Raw genomic sequence first — 20,010 nt, 5'->3', positions numbered from 1 at the left:
GCTGTTTGGTGGAAAAAGGGTTTCTGGAGGAGTGTCCCCATGGCATGACTGGGTCCACTGCTACCACCATGCCAGGAGGGATGGGGACAGTGTAAAGGCCTTTAAGCATTGTCCTTCCAGCATTGCTGCCTCAGATCGCCGCAGGCATCGGACGGCTGTGGCTACACCAAAACCCCGAGGGCAGGTCCCAGCGGTGTGAGCACGCTGGTGGGTCCTTGGGTGCCTGGTGCACCCTGCCTTGCACAAGGCATGCTGCTGTCCCATCAGGGGTGACACCAGACACCGTCCCCAGCTGGCCGGGTGGCTGGAGGGCTTGGGCATCTTGTTATCACCTCTGAAGTTTATTTTTAAAACTCTAGCTCCAATTTAAAGGTATCAGCAGCATGCGCTGAGTGCAGGATCTCAAAATACTCCCCTTCTCCTTCTTCCCATGCCTTTCCATCCCATCATTTCTGTCTTCATCTCCCCTCTCCGTGTCTACAGCATGAGCACAACCTGAGAAACCTGCTCACATTAGAAGTTTCACGAATTCTTCTCCTGTTTGGTGCCTTGGGCAGGGAGTGCTGCCAGGCAAACATAGAGGGAGGCACGGCTCATCCACATGGGGGCCTGGAAGGGGTGACCTCAAAGCCAACTCCACGTAACACGCTCTAGGTACCTCTGGGAGATGCAGTGGGCATCTCCCAGATCCTGTCCCATCTTAACCCCAGTTAAGATGGGGTTTAACTGAAGTGGGAATGCCTGTTTGATGTGCACCAGCTTTGACACTTGGGATTGCTAGGGGATGTTGTCTAGAGGAGGAGAAGATGGCCAATATCTTGCTGTTTTGAGCTTGACCGCTTCCAGCAGATGGTAAATGCTGAAACATCTGGGTGCAAAGCCTCTGCAAAGCCTCCAAAACTGGTGTGGAAGGAGCTGAAACCCTGACCGTGGAAAGAAGGAAACCTAACAGTGTTCACCCCTTCCATAAAGCTGTCCTATGGAGGACAACTGCTGCCCTGCACACTCGGATCTGCTTTACTGATGGCTGTTCCATGAGGCCAGCATGAGGCCTGCATTTCTTCCTTTCAGGGAAAATATCTCTATTGCTTTGCATGGGAAGGAGGAATAAAATTGTGATTTATAGCCACTCCTGTGTCCAGCCCTGACTTTTCCCTGGCAAGAGCAGGGCTTCTGGGGCAACATCAAGGCAGGCATCCCTCATGGCTGCTGTTTGCTCTGCCTAAACCCCTGCCTTCAAAGGAGACCTGATGCATTTTATAGAGACAAAAAAGCAAGCACTCAGTTAGCTGAATGCGTTACTCATGGGAAGAAACACCCCCAGCGCGAAGGCAAATTCAGGCAGGCAGCCTGGGGTGTTTGCATCCCAGATACATACAAATTACCAGCACTGCGGATTATTCACTCTCCCAGTCACACCGTGCGGGGCCTCTTTGGAAAACAAAAATCTCAATTATTACGCCTGGGCAGACGGGAATTTTAGTACAGCTTAAAGCATCAGATCCTTACCCAGGGGCTGTGGGGCTGGGTGGGGTTGAGGTGATGGGGAAAGGGGTAATAGGCACCTGCCATGCGTGTGTGCAGGCTGCCCTTCCCTTTGGGGGGGTCTCCATTTTCTTGAGTGATCCCAAATCATTTGGTGATGGCTTTTGGGGTGAGGGAAAGGAATCAAGCCTAAATAGGATGTAGAAGAATTGTTTCAGCTGGGACCTGAATCTGAAGCCAGATGGATGGAGACAAGGCGCTAAACTTCAGCCGCCCCCAGATTTTGCCTGCTCAGGTCTCTCTTATTTTACATAGCTGAACATTTAAGGACAGATTGCCACTATTTTACAGGATGGAAAACGGTTCTACTCGGGTGTGACAATTGAGCCTGATGGTCCTTGGGGTCTGCAGGTGTTCGGTGAAACCCTTTTCTCCAGGCACCAGCCAGACCTGGGCACATAGCTGTGGCTTTAAGCTTCTCGGAGGCTGGGCACAAGTTGGTTTAACCGAGCTGGGATTTGCCAGGTCTGACAGCCTTCTCTCCTACTCGTGTCCCGTACTATTTATAGTCCGATGGGCTGTCAGGCTCTGTTTCATTGTAGAAGTAAAGCACAGTGCACTGCCTGTTTTTCTTTTCCCTGCCTGGGAACAGGGGTGAAAATTCAAATTCTCTTTTCCGGAGAAGGAACAGAGAGAGGAGGGCTTCATCACACATTCACCTGGCCTGAGGGGCAGAGGGACCTGGGATTTACTCCATCTCTGTGGAGGCTGAAGTCTTCATTAGCAAATGCAGCCTCTGCCCTGCTGAGGTCCGTTCTCAGGCTGCCTGAAGCCCTTGTATAAAAAGGGGGGATTATTTTTGGCAAAGCACTCAGATATGGATAGGAACAATAAAGGATTTATATACCCATCCCTCCTACGCATTATTGAACTTGGTGTCCATCCCCGGCACATCCAGACCCAGCGTAACACTACTCCTCCTACCCCAAAACAAGGCTGGGTCAATGCCTTTAAATGCTGTCTTAGAACCTTCCTCTTGGAAGTTTCTTTTTATTTTTCCTGGCACTTCATGCATTTTGTGTTTCACAAGGAATGCTGCAAAAAACTAAAAGATATCTTTCCTATCATCTTTCTAAGAAAATACCAATGAACTATAACATTCATAAAAAAATGAAGTCTCCCTTTTAACATTAATGAGAGGCTAGTAACATTTTAATCTACATGATGTGTAAGTTTTTAAACCTTAGACTATGAAGGTAAGAGTACCTTCATAAGAGTACCTAAGAGTATCTGATTTAGCTCTTAAATTCACTGGAAAGATGGTCTAGGCCATAAAATTGGCCTGGACTATTATATAGCTTAATTCAAAATTAGCTTTCTTTTGACCTATATTTGGCTTTGGGACACAGAAGATTTTGCATTAGCCTTGTAATTGCACAGCTGCCACAGGTAGAAGTGTTCTGACCACTATATGTTATATTTTTTTATGCAAAGAAAGTTTAATGGTATTACCGAAGGAGATTACTTATGGTTTCCTTGTCCGCCCAGGATTTGAACCCCATCTCCCATTAAATGAGATTATGTTAATAAAACACAAATTCTTGAGAAGCCAACATACGTGTTGCAGGTGCAGAAATCTGTTTTCCTCTATTTGTTCCTTGCTTTGCTGTTTGCTCCTGGGCTAACGCATTTCCACCGAGGCAGAAATGTGGGTCAGTGCCTGCAGGGCTCTGTCCAGGGATGCTTTTGCCCAGCATGCCGTGCAGGGACGCCTCTCCTCCAAGCACATGTGGGAAAACAGCCCTTCTGCGCCACTGGCCCCACTAGGGGCAGAGCAGGGCCTGTGGCACTCGGTGGCCTGGGGCCCCTGTCCCATGCCAGCCCTGTCCCTTCACCCGCAAGCTGCCAAGGGGGACCCATAGCAGTCCAAGCCCTGCTTGACCTTCATCTACCCTACTGCCCCTGGACCAGGATTTCCATCATTTACCCTCTCTTCCAAAAAGCCCTTCCTTCCATCTTCCTCTATCCCTCCATTTTCCTCCCACACCTCTATCTCCAATCTCTCCTTCTCCCCATCCCTTCATTTCCCTTTGATGTGTTCATCTTCCATCCCTACATCTCTCCTATCTCTCCATCTTTTATCCCTCCAGCTTCCTCCCATCTCTCTGTCTTCCATCCTGCTGTCTCCCTCCAACCTATGCCCTTCCATCCTTCCATTTCCCCATCCCTCCATCTCTCACCCCTCCATCTCTCCCCACCTCTCCATTTCTCCCATCCCTCTGTTTCTCCCATCCCTCCATCTTCCTCCCATCCCTTTATCACCCATGCTTCCACCTCCTTCCCTCCATCCTTCCATCTTCCGTCCCTCTGTTTCTCCCATCCTTCCACCTTCCCTCCCTCCCAGCCCCGTCCCCCATCTCTGTCCCCCCCCGCGCCTCGCCCTTCTCTCACCCTCCTCCTCCTCCTCCTCCACAGCCTCCTCCTCCTCCTCCTCCTCCCCCCGGCGCGCCTCCTCCTCCCCCGCCCGGTACCGCATTGCCGTAGTGCGGGGGGGTCGCTGCATTGCGCTGCCGCCGTCAATAGGTGGGCCCCTCCCGGGGAGATAAAGCCGCCGGAGCCCAAGCTGGCAGCCTCTGCCGCCCCGACCGCCGCTCCGGTAAGAGCTCCGGGACCCCCCCGCGCCGCGCCGGGACCGGGCCGCTCCGCAGCGGGGGGGACCGGGCTTGGGGGGGGGGGGGGAGTCCTGCTTCAGGGGCTGCGGGGGTTCAGTGCACACGCCACCCCCGTGTGCATGGGGTGCTGCCGGGCCCGGGGGTGGGGGGGTACCCCCGGTGGGGGGGAAGAGGATAGGGCAGGGCCATTCCTTCATCCTGCAGGTGCCTCTTCCCGCAGGTGGGAAATAACCCGCCTCCCCCCCAGCCTTTAGCGCCTTGGGGGGAAATCAAATAAAATAAACCTCCAGTTCCCCGAGCGGCCCCGCATCTCCCACCCTGGGTGCTGGGGGTGCGCAGGGGGGAGCGGGACCCGCGCCCAGGGCTGGGCGCTGCCGGGGACCCGACCTCAGCGGAGCTGCAAAATGGCCAGATCCAGGCTGGAGCTGTTCAAGGGCAGGGGAGGGACGGGGCAGCCAGGGCTCCCGCTGCCCAGGGAGGCTTCTCGCAGGGGATATTATTGCCCGCATGGCTGAATCGCTATTACAGCAGCAAACTCCTGACCTCCTTTACTTTTATGGGCAGATTCATAAAATTGGATTTTATTAGACGTCAAATTAAAGCTCCTAATTGTGCTGGGTTTGTGTAGCAGCTGCAGAGCCATGGTAACGCTGGGAGATGCCAGAACAGCTCCCCGGATATATTGATTTGCGTTTTTAGCCTCCTCCCTCTGTTTCATCCATATCCATGGCAGAAAAATATAATAAACTCCCCCACTGCAGGCTTAGCCTGCTCCACCAAGCTTTCGGCAGCCCCACGGTTTGCAGCCCTGCTCAGGGGAGCAGGCGAGGGCTATTTTTGTCTGTCCCATTTTGCGGACACCATATTGTCACCCGAACCGTACACAGCTTGGGAGCAGCGAGGGCAGCCTGTGGGGACAGGCACCCATGGCTCCTCCCAGGGCACCCACAACATGGAGGAGATGCCCTCAGGTTTGGAAAGACCGAGAAGGCACCAGTAACAGTCCTGAGCCGGAGGAAGGCTTTCGGGGGAGGGAGGGCACCTTCGAGGCACTGATGACGTAGCCCTGGGAACTGGGGGTCTCCAGGAGGGTGGTGGAGGGCAAGACACTTAAAAACGTGGCATCTTGCTGAGACTTGGAGGCTGTACGCGGCGACCAGAAATAGCCTGGCTGGTCTCCTCCAGGGGCGGGCTGGCTCCATCCCAGCGCAAACAGGGCTACCAGACGAGGCCGGGCACCCCCGGCTGGGATGAGGTGCATGGTCCAGCTGGAAGGTGGGGTGAGGGGAAGAGAGCCATCCCCGATGGGCTGGGAGGGTGCTGTCACAGGGGTCTTTTGATGTGACTGCCTCTTCCCCTGCAGCCTCCCCAGAAAGGCAGCTGCGTTCCCACAGCCCTCCCTGCCACTGCCTGCCCCGGCCAGCCCCACGTAGCCCACCAGCATGGGGAAGGAGAAGACGCATATCAACATCGTCGTCATTGGGCATGTGGACTCTGGGAAATCCACCACCACCGGGCACCTCATCTACAAATGCGGGGGCATTGACAAAAGGACCATTGAGAAATTTGAGAAGGAGGCTGCCGAGGTGAGGAGCCCGACCCTCAGCGTGCCCCCCACCCCACACTCCCACCCGCAGGGATGCTCCATGCTGATGCCCCACAAGTGACCCGTGGGCAGTATTCCCCTCTTCCTGGTGCTGCCCTTCTCGTACCTTCTCTTTCTCCCTTTGTTCCCATCTATTTTTTCCCTCTGCACCCTTGGGTCTTCCCGACTTCTCTGGCCTTGGGAAAATAGGCCATCTGGGCACTCACCACCCTCTTCTCTGGAGCTGGGGGACTCCCTGCCGCAGGCTGTTAATGAGGGCAGGGGCACGGCGAGGTCTGCAAGATGGGTTAGGGAACTGGCGGTAGTCGCCAGGATTCTGGAAGAGCCACAAACCATGGTGCTTCAGGGCATGAAATTTCTTCTAAATATTGTGCATGAGAAGTAAAACCTGATAACCCCTCACTGCCTAGTGCAAGACTCTCTGAATTTCACCCTGAAGCATCTACTTCCAGTGCGTGCTGGGGACAAGGTGCAGCATCAGTTTGTTTTTGATTTGATCCAGTTTGTTAAAAATCTCATTCTCATTTTTCTCAAGCATATGGCCTGATATGTAGCTTGATTGGTAGCCTTTAATATAGAGAAGCAGGCATGAAGCATGAGCATTTAATTTAAAACCTTTTGTTTAGCTCTTACAATGGTGACATTGGTAGCAATATAATAGTGCATGCATTTAGCAGGCTGTCACACAGTAAAGCACCACCCAAAACCTATCATGTGGCAAACACAAAGATTAAAGAGGAGAAATAGTCTTGGGGAGAAAAATGTGAATTGGAAGCTCTCAGAAATTAATGATGGTAAATTCTAGAGAGGTGGGTGAGCCAGGAAAAGCCTGGCTGTGTTATTGACAGGGCAGATCTGGTCTCTAAGAAGATGGCTTGTCATCGTCATTCCATGAATCTTTAAAGCAGATATCCCTAGATGTTTTTTTTTTTTAAATTATTATTATTATTTCCCCTGGACAAGATCCCACATTTCATTGGGGGGGGGGATGTTTACAGAGCTGCCACTCTTAATTATATGTTTTGCTGTCTGTCTGTCTTAACCTTTTGAATTTGCTGATCACATCCTAGCTAAACCACCCATTTTCCTGCCTCACTGTGAGCCCTTTTTTCTAGCGCTTAAGCAAAGAGCTTTTTCCTTCATACAAAATGATCTCTCCCCCTGATTTAAAATGATCACTGATATCCCTCTCTATTTCCCCCCCTCACCTACAGATCGGATATGGCATGATTATGTTATTGTAGATGTGATTGTGGCTATTCTAATTGAACAGACACTTTCACTGACTTGTGAGAATACGCGGGGACTGGAAGCTGCTATTAATAGCCTATTGACTGAGCTTACAGACTCCATTTTCTGATGCAGGGCTGGGGAAGGGTTTTCTTCCATTAGGTGGCATTCGCAGGAAATGGAGGCCTGCGTGCACCCAAAAACCCAACAAAACCCCCAGGGTCTGATTTATTTTTTTTTTTTTAAGAGAAAAGAGAAAGGATTCTTTTTTCTTTTGACTCAGGGAGAGAGGTAACCGTATCTTCAAAAGAAGAGTTGTTCTGTTTAGAAAAAAAACTGAAGAAAATCAGTATTTGTGGTCTCTGAACAGAAAGCTGTCCCTCCACTGGGGTTTGATCAAGGAAAATCAGGCTGTTTCCGGCACTGAACAGGGAAGGTATTGTGCAAAGCTAGATAATACCCTGTGTTTTTTTCAACAATATCTCGGGGTAACTGAATATACCCCGTGAAACGAGGGAAACTGTTTGCTAAATAAAGGATCTCATTTGTCTTCAAGTTATGTATGATGCTGAGTTCTGAGGGGGGTTTCACACGAGATGACCAGCTCTCTGTGTGCGTGGTTGTGGGTGCCTGCAATGAGATGCTGATTCCCACTCAGCTCCCATGGAGAGCTAGGGGTCTGCTCTGTGCCTCAGTTTCCCATCCAGAAGTGAAGGAATAGGCTGCTGATGGATGAAAGGCTGTGGGATGTGCTGATTGAGCTCCTGCCCAAGAATTACCCGTCATTAATGCATTGCACAAAAGGCGCCATTCCTCAGTTTATCTCTGCTATTTCCGTCAGTAAATAAGCACACCCTGACGACCCCCTCCTTTTTGCCTGGCAAGAGAGGGGTTTGATGTGCTTGCTGGAAAAGGTTGGCCTCCAAGCTCCTGCTCTGTCCCCTCACTAAGGCCAATGCCAGGAGGACGCTTAGGAGCAGACATTTGATTCTGGATTTTTCTACCCCCCCAACTGCTCTTCCTGCAGGTGTGAATGCTCCCAGCTGCCCAGTGGGGATGGGGCATCACCCTTTAGATGCACTGTCCCCTCTGAGGAGGGGGAGGCTTGCCCCTGGCTTTAGGATTTTGCTTGTGCTCTTCCAGAGCAAGCTGCAAAGTCATCACAGCTCTCAGCTGTTACATAGATGGGCCAGCACTGTTAATTCTTCGTGCTGCCCAGGCATGGGGCTGGAGTGCAGGAGCCAGGGGCAGATCAGCCCCTGGGCACGGTGCAGGCAGGACGCGTTCACATGTGATGCTGCGTTAGCCTTCTTGGCGCGGATCACCACTGAAGCATTCGCTGCCTGCAATCATGAAGCTCTTCCTTCTGGATCAGTGATTTATAATTGGCTATAATAAATTTTACTCATTGATACTCCAGAAGAAACTGCAGTTGCAGAGAACACCGGGACAGATGGATGGGAGCAGGATTCACAGCTCTGTCCTTGCACAGTGGTTAGAGCCCATTAAATCATCTGCAGATGACCTAAATTCCATTTTTCATCTTAAACAAAACCTTGCGACTGAGGCCAAGAGCTGATCATCAATGCCCATTAACCCTTTGCTTTGGCTGGGCTCCCCAGCCTTCCCCAGCACATAGTGTGGACAGCAAGGGGTGGTCTTGTGCTGCCCCATCTCCATGTTGGCAGGATCCCAGCTCAGACTGGGAGCACCATCTCTGGGCTGGGGGAGGAAGTCTGTCTCTCCCTGATGGCATGATGTCAAAGGACACTGACCCAAAGGAGAAAGCAGTTCAGAAGTGACATTGTGGTTTTACCAAGGAATGTGCTTTATCACAGGACAGAGAGATTTGCTGTAGCTAATCTCATCTAGCATGGCTTTATGCATTACAACGTTGGCTGAGGTTTTGGCCATTTGGCAAGAACAGTTGGTCTGGCTGCAGTTCACAGTAGCTTTTCATGTGAATTCACACACTCTGTGGCAAAAATCAATCACGTTTCTATTCTGCTCATAGCAACCAGCTTGCATTTCATTTTCTTTTAACCCATTCCCCTCCTACACTCCTGTCAGTTATGGCCCCACTTGTACAGCAGTGCCCTTTCCCACTAACCAGCTGTCTCACAGGTTTGGTTAATAGATTAAAATGCAACAAGAAGAAGCTTTACACCGTTGCTGTGTAATTCTGTAGCACCGTGATATCCCAACAGCAGTGCAGGACCGTGGCGTTTCATGGTGGAGACCTCAGGAGTCACTGGCTCCAGCTCCTCCCCATCCACTTACAAATTCACTCCACAGCTCTTCTTCCAGCCTCTCATCATCCTGTTGAGGAATGTGTTGAGAGCAATATCTCCTTTCACCTGTACTTATTAGTAAATAGGTCACTGCCATTGGATTTAGGGAATTTTGCCTTCAATGTTTGCAATGTGACCCTCTGCCTATGTGAGCCTGGGATTTGTTCTGGATGGTGGGTTGTTGGCACCAGTGCTGTGGGCTTGGGTTTCTTACCAGCTCTTGCCTTTGTGTTTTCCAGATGGGGAAGGGGTCCTTCAAATATGCCTGGGTGCTGGACAAGCTGAAGGCTGAGCGCGAGCGTGGCATTACCATTGACATCTCGCTGTGGAAGTTTGAGACCACCAAGTACTACATCACCATCATTGATGCACCTGGCCACAGGGACTTCATCAAGAACATGATCACTGGGACCTCCCAGGTGAGAAATGGTGGCCAGGGGGTGGGGGACTGCTAGACGTGGGAAGCTGAGGCTTCCTGATGAGCCCAGTGTCATGTAGGTGCTGTTGGAGTTCTTTTGGAGGTGGGTAGTTGAGACAGCAGACATCAAGTGGCGTTGAGCAGGGCCCGTGCAAGATGCTGGGCAGCGCCAGGGGACCCAGCTCGCCATGGTCCTGCATCTTCCTGGGCATCTGGGAGAAAGGGCCTCCTTGGGTACAGAGTGGTGTTTTTTCCCCTACTTGGAGGAGGTGGGGATGAATACAGCCTCTCTGGGAGGTGGGATGCTATGACCCACACGCCTTTGGGTGAGGGTTTCTCCCACATTATTTTAGACTCAGCTAACTAAGGTATACAAGAAACTTCCAACAATCCCTTAGGTTTTATTGGCTAAAGGAGACTTCATGGGTCTTTTATTCCTTTTTCTCGAAACGGTTGTCTTTGTCCCATAAACCTCATCACATTGCCAAACTCCATGGTCTACCATTCCAGGGTAGGACAGTTTCCCCTCATTGCACTGCAGGGCATTCCTGCATCTCACTGGTTGATGAGTGCTGGATGAGCCTCACTGCATGCCCAGTGAATGGGAATCCCATTGCTATGCCAGTTGTGTTGGGCATGGCTTTCCATCAAACCCAGGCAGCTTCTGCTGTAGGCTCTGGGTACAGAAGCAAGCCAGGGAACACAGTTTGCATGGCAGTAGTCTCATCCATCACCCAGGGAGATTATTTACAAGACTTCAGCAGGGCTTTCGGTAAGGCCTTGGCTGTGCATCCCTTGATGATCAAAATGAGGTCTTGGCTAGAGTCATGCAACTTGGAGGGACCCACCCTGGTTTCCAACCCACGTTGGAAAGCCATGCACATTTGGCAAGTCTGAAATAACACAGTTAGGTGAGTTTTGAGGTAGATCAGCAGGGAGTTTGTCCAAGCCATGAGTAGTGTTCATCTGGGACTTACTCAAAGCTCAGGGTGTCACCAGGGGCACTGCTCTCTGGGGACAGAAGCAATTCATTAGCTCTCTCCCCCCAGGCTGACTGCGCTGTCCTGATCGTTGCTGCCGGTGTCGGTGAATTTGAAGCTGGTATCTCCAAGAATGGGCAGACTCGTGAGCATGCCCTGCTGGCGTACACCCTGGGGGTGAAGCAGCTCATCGTGGGCATCAACAAGATGGATTCCACAGAGCCCCCATACAGCGAGAAACGCTATGATGAGATCGTCAAGGAGGTCAGCGCCTACATCAAGAAGATTGGCTACAACCCAGCCACAGTTCCCTTCGTGCCCATCTCGGGCTGGCATGGAGACAACATGCTGGAGCCCTCTCCCAATGTAAGTGTGCGCTTTGCGTTAGGCTTTTCCCCCCGTTCCAACTCTTCCCATCCAGGCTGAAGCTGACCTCCGTGCTCTGAAAACCTCAGGCACGTTTCACGCACCTGTTGTGCGTAATGGCCCGCGTTGCCAGCCTAGATGTGTTTGTCACGTAGCTCTGATTGTGCCGAGCCAGGATGAATGGGTGCGCTGTTCATGGGCACGCTGTTTGCTGTACCATGGCCAGGCACTCCAGTGGCTAAACATGAGCATCTTCAAGAGTTGATGGCTTTGCTTCTGGGATGAGATTTGAAGGGTTCACAATGTCAGACCCATGATGACATTGGAGCCATCCACAGCCATTGTCACTCTCAGCAGGAATATAATGTGTGTTTTTAGGGCATTGTTTTCTGAGAGAAATAACACGATCTTGTCACAGGCTTGTAACAGCTCCCGCCACACAGCTGGGCTCCCATGTGTTGGGTAGCGGGTGCTGTTTCCCATCAGTGCCATGTGCCGCTGTGATGGCCACACCTCCGCTTCCAGTGCTGGGACCTCACTTCTTAAGGTGACTTTTGCTTGGGGAGGTACCAGGTTTCCCATGTCAAAGACACGGTTTCCTAGAGTATCCATTTGGGTTTGGTCTTTCTGCAGTTGCTTTTTACAAGCTCTCTCCCTCTATGCATCAGTGATGGGGGTGGTGGGGACACAAAGGCAGGGTGCCCTTGCCATTATTTCATGACAGGAGTGGAGAAAGAAGAGCTTGAAGAAGGATGAGGGTAGCTTGGCTGGCCAACTGCCAGTAGCAGTTGTTACATTCGTATTTTTTTGAGAAAAATCTACCCCAGCTTTAGTCTTCTAAAGAAATGACGGGCTGGAAAGTTCTGGCTAGAGGAAGGTCCCTGCTCTCCTGCTGGCTTTTGGGTGACCTTGAGCAAATTGCTCATACCAGAAACCCCCAGCCAACCCTTGTGAAACCAATGGGAAATTTGATGCTTAAGAAGGCTTTAGGACTTCACCTGTGGATTATGGGTCAGGGCTCTGTGACGAGGGAGGAAACATATTGAGGGAGGTCAAGGGTTGCAGGGCTGAGCTAGAGGAGTCCTGCAACGCAAGCTCTCGTGTCATGTAACGCAACTCACAGCCTTGCACAGGAAAGGCAGCTCTCTTGGGGCTGGCTTGGAAGGAAGGAATTTTGGGGGTGCTTGGGAGATTCCTGTCCCCTGCAGAGCAGAACTGGAATAAAGGTCAGCTGCGGCCATGCCAAACGCAGCCACATAGTTCCTGGGTGCCTCAAATCAGACAGGCTCCAAATGTCAGCAGCTGCTGGGCCGGGAAGATGATCCTGAACAATTCTTCTATTAATAGGCTGCAGAGGGGAGGCATGGAGCAGGATGGGGCTCACTGGCCCCTTGCCTCTGGACAGGTGTCAGAGCATGTTCTCAACGTGATGTGCTGCCTGAGAGAAGGCAGGGGCCAAAATAACTCACCCCTCTGCCATAAGGAAGCAGCTGGCCCCAGGGTGGGTTCCCAGGAGCTGCCAGAGCTGGGGAATGGGGAAGAACTTCTGGCCAGAGGTCTGGATCAACATGAGCTTTGCTGGAGAGGGTGCAGGGTCCTCCCCGTGCTGTGGTCCCCAGGTGGTCCCTGTCCTGTCTTTGCCAGGACACCGGCTTGGGACAGACGCCTCTTTCCCATATTGCACCCCATCTAGGAAAGCTTGAGCAGGAGGCTAGTGTACATCTCTCCTCATTCCTCACCCAAAAAAGCTATGATTTTTTTTCACTCGCAGTTTCTGGGAGGGTTTCACTAAAGCACAAGGCAGTCAAGTGACTTGTCTGTCTGTCTCTCAGGGGACTTATCAGAAAGTGGGAATTAGAGCCGTGACGTCCCTGCAGCTCCTGTCACCTCCAGGCAAGGGGAGGTGTGGTGGTACATCAGGCTGGAGCCAGCCCATGTCCCTGTTGCACAGCAGCCCCAGGCTGACTGCAAAAAAATGACGGCTGGACTGCACTTCCATCAAAGTTTGACATTTGAGAGCTTTTTGGCAAATGGGGTTTTATCTGAAACCAGCTTTTTGTTGCTGCAGCTGACAGAACTGGGCCATTCGATGAGGTCTAGGAGACTTTCAGCCCGTGGGATGCTGCAACCCAAACACACCTGATCTGCAGTGCAAGGGAGCATGGTGGCCCGGGGCTGCAGCCTCAGTGTTGGGGTGTGTGGGGTGGGTGTGTCGGGATGCTCATGGGCTGGGTAAAATCAAAGGTGGCTGTTCTGTAAAATGCACTTGGGGTGCAAAAGAGTTGGAGCTCAGCTGTTATTTGCGGGGGCTTGAGCCTGCAGTTTAGCCTGTCTGGCTGCCGGGTTTGGTCAGATCCTGCTTTTGCCATAGGAGTGATAGAACAGCAATTGCTTTTTGGGAAACAGATTTGGGGGATATATTAGAGAGGTTTTACTTGGGTGGCCCTAAGAGGCAGCACAAACCAGGTTTTGCAGATGCCTCTCACCCTGGGGCCATGCCAAGGTTTCTCAGAGTAAATTTCTCCCCAGAAGGTGTCGAAGTGCATCTTCATCTAATTCTTGGCATGTCAGAAGTTTTCTGGACAAAGCATGGAAGGGAAAAATGATGTTTCTAACAGCCAGGCATCATGGGGCAGAGGTTGCCTTTTGTCTGTGTCCCCAAGCCTTGCAGGGGAGCTGCGGGCACGCGGGTGGCCATCACCCTCGAGAGCAAAGCCCATGGGCAGGCGGCCGCCGGGGCAGCTGCTCACATGGATGCCTGCCCGGTGTTTCGGGCCATGCGACAGCAGGCTGGGGGGAAGGTCTGAGTCATCCTGCGCATCACATGAGGCTCTGTCACCGGCTGGCTGGATTTATCATTTCGCTGGGCTGTTAGCCTGACGCTGGGGCTGGCTGCATGGCAATAGCTGCAGTGCCCTGGGAAGCATCCCCCTGCAAAAGAGTCTCCGGGCTCCTCCTGCCTCTGTCACCGAGGAGGGCAATTGGTGTAGACACGACCCTCTGAGGAAGGCTGACCTGAACACGTTTTATGCAGGCTGAATTCCCTGGCTGGACCCGGGTCTTCCTCTCTCTCCTTCCCGAAAGCGGTGCAGACTGCAGGATGGGAAACCCACCTTGGCATAGCCGTGTCCTCCAGGGATGACTGTGAAACTGGGGACGCTTTGAGGGTCCCATTTCATCCCTAGCCCCAGCCCCGTACCCAATGCACTGTGCCACTGGTGTTGGTGCTTAAGGGAAAAGCCACATCCATAATGTGTGCAATGGAGCTGGGGCACACGGGCAGCGTTTCACATCTGAATGGGAAAATATTGTCTAAATCTCTCTGTGCAGAAGCAAGGGGGAATGACCTTGCAGGCTTTGATCTTTGTTTGTTGCATCAGGGTTGTTTCAGACCCAGGACTGAATTTTTCTTGCTGACAAGCCCCAGGCATTGCTACAGCTTCCAGATGTGCAGCATCACCTGCATCAAACCATGGCCTCTACTGAGCACATTTCCCTATCCCTCTGACTTTTTCTGGCCAGTTTTAGCTTCAAGGATCCAGTTTAGGGCAGGAGCAGAGAGTATCTGTGAAAAATGATCCTGCCCATCCCTAATGCAAGCGCCAGGTTTTCAGCATCCTCCCAAGCCAGTATTTAAAAACCAAACCCTGGAGGGGTGATAGAAGGAGCAAGTGGAGATAAGGGTCTCTCTGGGGCTTGCCTTGATGAAACTTGGTTCCCAGGACTGAAGTTTGGGTGCTTTGTAGTTGGGACTTGGCTGGATACTCTGTGATGCCTGTGCCATCATTGCTGGAGAGCAGGATCCATGCAGCTGGCATGGGAAGGCGACATCCACAGGATTGTGTTGAGAATGGGGACTGTGAATTTGCTGGATTTATCCACTTTATCCTTTTTCTCCTATTAATGGATGTTTTATGTGTTTCTAGGAGAGAGGGGGGAGATTGAGCAAGGGGGTACGGATAAGCCTGCAGGGATGGTGGAGTGAAAAGTGCTCCCCAGTCCCCAGGTAAAGCAAGGAGATGGTTGGACTGACTCCATGAAGGTTGTCCTGGTGGAATGTCTCTCTGGAATCACCTCTGAATGCTGAGGACGGGCACACCCAGTGCATGTTGTTGCTGTTCTGTTTCCAGATGCCTTGGTTCAAAGGCTGGAAGGTGGAGCGCAAGGAAGGCAACGCCAGCGGGGTGTCCCTCTTGGAGGCTCTGGACACCATCCTGCCCCCAACCCGCCCCACAGATAAGCCCCTGCGCCTGCCCCTCCAGGACGTCTACAAGATTGGAGGTGAGCAAAAGCCTTAGAATCACAGAATCATTAAGGTTGGAAAAGACCTCTAAGATCATCAAGTCCAAGCGTCAGCCCAACACTACCATGTGTTCTAAACCGTGCCCTGAAGTCTGCGAAGCTGTAGAAGTAGCACTGTGAAGTGCTGCGTCTACACGTCTTTTAAACACCCCCAGGGATGGTGACTCCCCCACCTCTCTGGGCAGCCTGTTCCAGTGCCTGACCACTCTTGCAGTGAAGAAATTTTTCCTAATATCCAATCTAAACCTCCCCTGATGCAGCTTGAAGCCATTTCCTCTCATTCTATTGCTAATAACTTGGGAGAAGAGACCAACACCCACCTCAGCACAGTCCCTCTTCCCTCTACTTTACCCAGAGTCTTCATTCCATGGGAATTTGGGAATGACATATCCAGGTATTGGGAAGATGGAGGATTGAACTCAAACTTGACATAATGTTGGGGAGAAGGGTGTTAGCTCCAGGGCAAAGACCCTGTTGGAGACTGGGCTGTCTGGGATTGGAGGGTGATATGCCCAAAGGTGCCCAGTGACCGGAGAGGAGCAGCAGGTTTGTGAGTTCTCCCCGGGGAATACACAATGCCAAAACAGCTGCAAATTTGGATGTTCCAGAGGTCATGGCTGGCAGGGCAAGATGGAGGCAGCAAAAATGTGCTGGGGCCCGGATGAGGGACAAGGCCAGCGGGGAGGGTCAGCAGTGAGGCTGGTGCGTGGCAGCTTGGCCACGGTCTGCCTGGGCTTCCCAAATGCTGGTGTCCATCACTGGCACCTCCATCTGCCAAGCTGGCCCATGGTGCCAGCCATGTAGGGAATGCGTTGGTCGGCAAGTCTCCTCTTCCCTCTGGAGTGGTGATGGGGACACTTTACTGAGCTATAAATACACCATGAGCTCTCTGACCTGCTGGCAGCAGTGGGCAGCCCTGCTGAGTCCCCGACTGCCGGATCAGGCTGGCACAGCCGTTTCCAGCCCTTTTCCACATTTTTCCACCTCAATATGAGAAAAAACTTCTTCCCTGTGCGGGTGCCCGAGCAGGGGCACAGGCTGCCCAGGGAGGCTGTGGGGTCCCTTCCCCGGAGACATTCACACCCCGCCTGGACGCGGCCCTGTGCCCCTGCTCTGGGGGCGGCTGCTCCAGCACGGGGTTGGACAGATGCTCTCCAGAGGTCCCTTCCAACCCCCACCATCCTGTGATTCTGTGTGCACTGCAGAAAACAGCCAGGGATTGAACATGGGTTTAGCAGGCTTTTTAATGCAGTCTTTTGTTTTGCAATGGAGATGAAAAGTGGTGAGCAAGTCTGTGTCCCCCCCTAGCTCAGCTGGGGGAAAGATACAGTTTTACCATTAGGGAGGTCCTTAGAGAGCAGAGGCACTGTGGGACGGGGGGAGGTGGAGGCAGCAGGGTGGATGTGGAGGAGCAGATGTGTCCAGCCAACCTCTTTTCAAGGTTGTTTCTCTTAATGATTCTCCACCTGACTTCAAGGGTGAGTTTTCTTGAAGTCTCCTGATGTCACAGGGTGACATTCCCCTTCATTTAATGGGCCACCCTCATTCCCTGGCAGATTTGGGCTTCATCCCGTGCTAATGGTGTGGTCACCAGGGATATGGAGCGTGTTGCATGCACGCCATCATGGGCCCAGTCCTCCACACAGGAGGTGCCACAGCAGCTGCAAAGGAAGAGCTTTCAAGGCATGTGGGTTTCTCAGGGCCTTCTCATTGTGGTATTACTCCTTTTTTACAAAACATTGGGTAGAAAGAACAGACGTGTGGCAATTTTGGAGACCCTAATGTTGACCTTACAGCTAAAATCTGGGGTTTTTTGTTTTGCAAGAAGTTAATGTGGTCATTGGTGAAAACCACTGAAGGTATCTTGCTTTTGCTGCAGCCAGGCTCTGCCCCAGGGATATGCCAAGCAGGTTACATTTTGTTCTGCTCTGTCCTTGTCTCCATAGGGATTGGCACAGTCCCTGTAGGCCGGGTGGAGACCGGCATCCTGCGGCCCGGCATGGTGGTCACCTTTGCGCCTGTGAACATCACCACTGAAGTGAAGTCTGTGGAGATGCACCATGAGGCCCTGAGTGAGGCTCTCCCCGGGGACAACGTTGGCTTCAACGTGAAGAATGTCTCCGTCAAGGACATCCGTCGCGGGAACGTCTGCGGGGACAGCAAGTCAGACCCGCCACAGGAGGCAGCGCAGTTCACATCTCAGGTCAGCAGAGCTGGTGGTGCCACCACGCATGGTTTGCCACCATCAGCTGGCTCCCAGCCTTGCCCTGACACCGCTCTGTCCCCCAGGTGATCATCCTGAACCACCCGGGCCAGATCAGTGCCGGCTACTCGCCTGTCATCGACTGCCACACCGCACACATTGCCTGCAAGTTCGCTGAGCTGAAGGAGAAGATTGACCGGCGTTCTGGCAAGAAGCTAGAGGACAACCCCAAGTCCCTGAAATCGGGTGACGCAGCCATTGTGGAGATGATCCCTGGCAAGCCAATGTGTGTGGAGAGCTTCTCCCAGTACCCACCCCTTGGTAAGGGAATGCCTCTTTTGAGGTCTGCTGCAGAGGAGCATGAAGTCTCTATGATTGCAGAGCTCACACCAGATGTGCTGAGCATCCCCCACCAGTTAGACTGGGGAAGGAGCTGAGCACGTTTGTTTGCTCACTCATGTGCTGGGGGTGCAAAATCTGATGCATGAACTTTGTTAGGGTTGATGGGGTGGGAAGGGCTTTCTGCTGAGCTGGGTTTCCAAAGGCAGGGCTGGGTTTTCCCTCTGGGAGCAACAGGATGTTTCCTTCAAAGTTCCTAAACCCTGATGGTTTCTGAGTGCAGAACTACTTTTCAGTTTCCCCATCTCTGCCCTAAACCACAGCTGGTCACGAGAAGAAACAGAGATGTTTGCTCAGCAGAGGACACCTTTTAATGCAGGGAAGTGCTGTTCATTCCTTGGATGATGTTGTACACCTGGAAGCTTTAGCAATGCCAGGAGCTTGCAGAAAGCAGATGTGATTTAAGTTTAACAAATATCCATTTAAACAGAGAGGAGCATCAGGCTAGCTTGGCAGTCAGAGCAAGTGTTGGTGGCTCAGGGCAGGAACCTGCTTCAAGGACAGGGATAACGCATGGCAGCACGACTGGTGGGTGTAGATCCCACCATCACCCACCCAGAAGATCTCAGCCTTAGGGAGGGCAGGGTGGCTGTGTTTCACTCACATCCCTCCTCTCTCCACCCCACAGGCCGCTTCGCTGTCCGTGACATGCGGCAGACCGTGGCCGTGGGCGTCATCAAGAACGTGGAGAAGAAAAGCGGTGGGGCCGGTAAAGTCACCAAGTCTGCCCAGAAGGCCCAGAAGGCTGGAAAATGAATTGTGGGCTCCCAGTGCATCGCGCAGAAACCATCCCTGACACCAGGACGCTGCCACCGTCTCCCCCGGGCGCATGTGTGCACATCAGCTTGTAAGAGTTTATATGTCAACGACTGGATGCTCACCATTAAGGTCCAGTGGAAATTCTTTAAAAGGAAAAGCATGTTCCAGCGTTTGTGAGGCTTCATGTTAATTTTACCAATAAAACTGGTACAACATCCACAGTGGAAAAAAAAAACCCAAACAAAAAAAAAACACAAAAAAACAAAACAAACCAACCAACCCAAAAGGTGTGGAGCTCTGTGTGTGCATCTGTCATTGGGATGGGCTGGTTTTGATGGGTTTCCTGTAGTCCTACTTAGAGCAGATGGTGGGGATGGGCACAGGCAGGGCCAGGATGGAAATTCGGAGGAACGAAGAGAGCTTGGCACCAATATCCAGGGTGTCACCCAGCACCCTGCCCTTCCCCAGCTCTTGCCCCTCGATCGATTATGGTGTCTGGTCTGATTCCCCCAGCCTAAAGCAGGGGCTGCTCTTACAGCAGCCTGGGTTTTGATATTGTCCTTAACCTGCTCAGTCTTCTAATAACAATTATGAGGGTCTTTATTATATTTTTTCCATGCAAAATAAGCTTAAGTTAATCCCCTAAAGTTATGCCATTTAAAGAGAGAAAATACCATACCCCATTCCTCCTTGAAGGGCTGGAAGCATCACTTTTATTCAATACCCATCATTTTGGGAGAAGTGGCCAAGGCTGCTGTCTCTCTACACACCTTGCCTCACACACATGGATCCTCCAGCCCTTTCCAAACGATGTGACAGGAACCAACTCCCTGACTGAAGCCATGTGCTGGAGCCCAGACGTCACTCAGAAGTCCCAAGAAGCCCCAAAACTCATGATCTTCACCCAGGATGGTGTCTTGGCTCCCATAGCAAACTTGCAGCCCTGCGCCTCTCCCCACTCCAGCCAGTATCATCTGTCCCAGTCCAAAGGGTTGTGTCTGCTGAGTGTTTAGGACTGACCAAAATGCAACTGCCAGGTGCTCTGAGGAGGAAAGGGTGGGAGAACTGAGCACGGGGAGGAGCGGGAGGTGGTATGGCAGGGCAGGGAGGTGGAGGGAGGACGTGTAAGGGTGCTTCTGGGACATTTCCAAGGGACATTTCCTCCCTGGAGGTGGGGTTAGCAGTCTGCTGGGGCATCCTGAGGTTGTCTGTGCTCATGACTCGGCTTTTAGGAGAAGTCACAGCGCTGGGAGTGCATGCCACCAAGTAAGGTGCTTCCCAGGAGAGTCCCAGAGGCAC

The 20,010-nt window shown here is 52.1% G+C and overlaps 1 protein-coding gene across 1 annotated transcript; it reads left to right on the top strand.

Moving 5' to 3' along the window:
- The first annotated feature begins 3,983 nt into the window (after positions 1 to 3,983).
- Positions 3,984 to 18,997, top strand: EEF1A2 (eukaryotic translation elongation factor 1 alpha 2). Its single transcript, XM_064465414.1, has 8 exons — positions 3,984 to 4,141; positions 5,521 to 5,743; positions 9,524 to 9,703; positions 10,752 to 11,048; positions 15,179 to 15,329; positions 17,297 to 17,553; positions 17,640 to 17,874; positions 18,581 to 18,997. Exons 2-8 carry the CDS (start codon positions 5,600 to 5,602, stop codon positions 18,706 to 18,708), a joined length of 1,392 nt encoding a protein of 463 aa, XP_064321484.1. The 5' UTR covers positions 3,984 to 4,141; positions 5,521 to 5,599; the 3' UTR covers positions 18,709 to 18,997.
- The last annotated feature ends 1,013 nt before the right edge of the window (positions 18,998 to 20,010 follow it).

The sequence above is a fragment of the Phalacrocorax carbo genome, chromosome 14, assembly GCF_963921805.1.
Source record: "Phalacrocorax carbo chromosome 14, bPhaCar2.1, whole genome shotgun sequence".
NCBI lineage: Eukaryota > Metazoa > Chordata > Aves > Suliformes > Phalacrocoracidae > Phalacrocorax > Phalacrocorax carbo.
The sequence above is the reverse complement of the archived record's forward strand: the minus strand, read 5'-3'. Positions and strand labels throughout refer to the sequence as shown.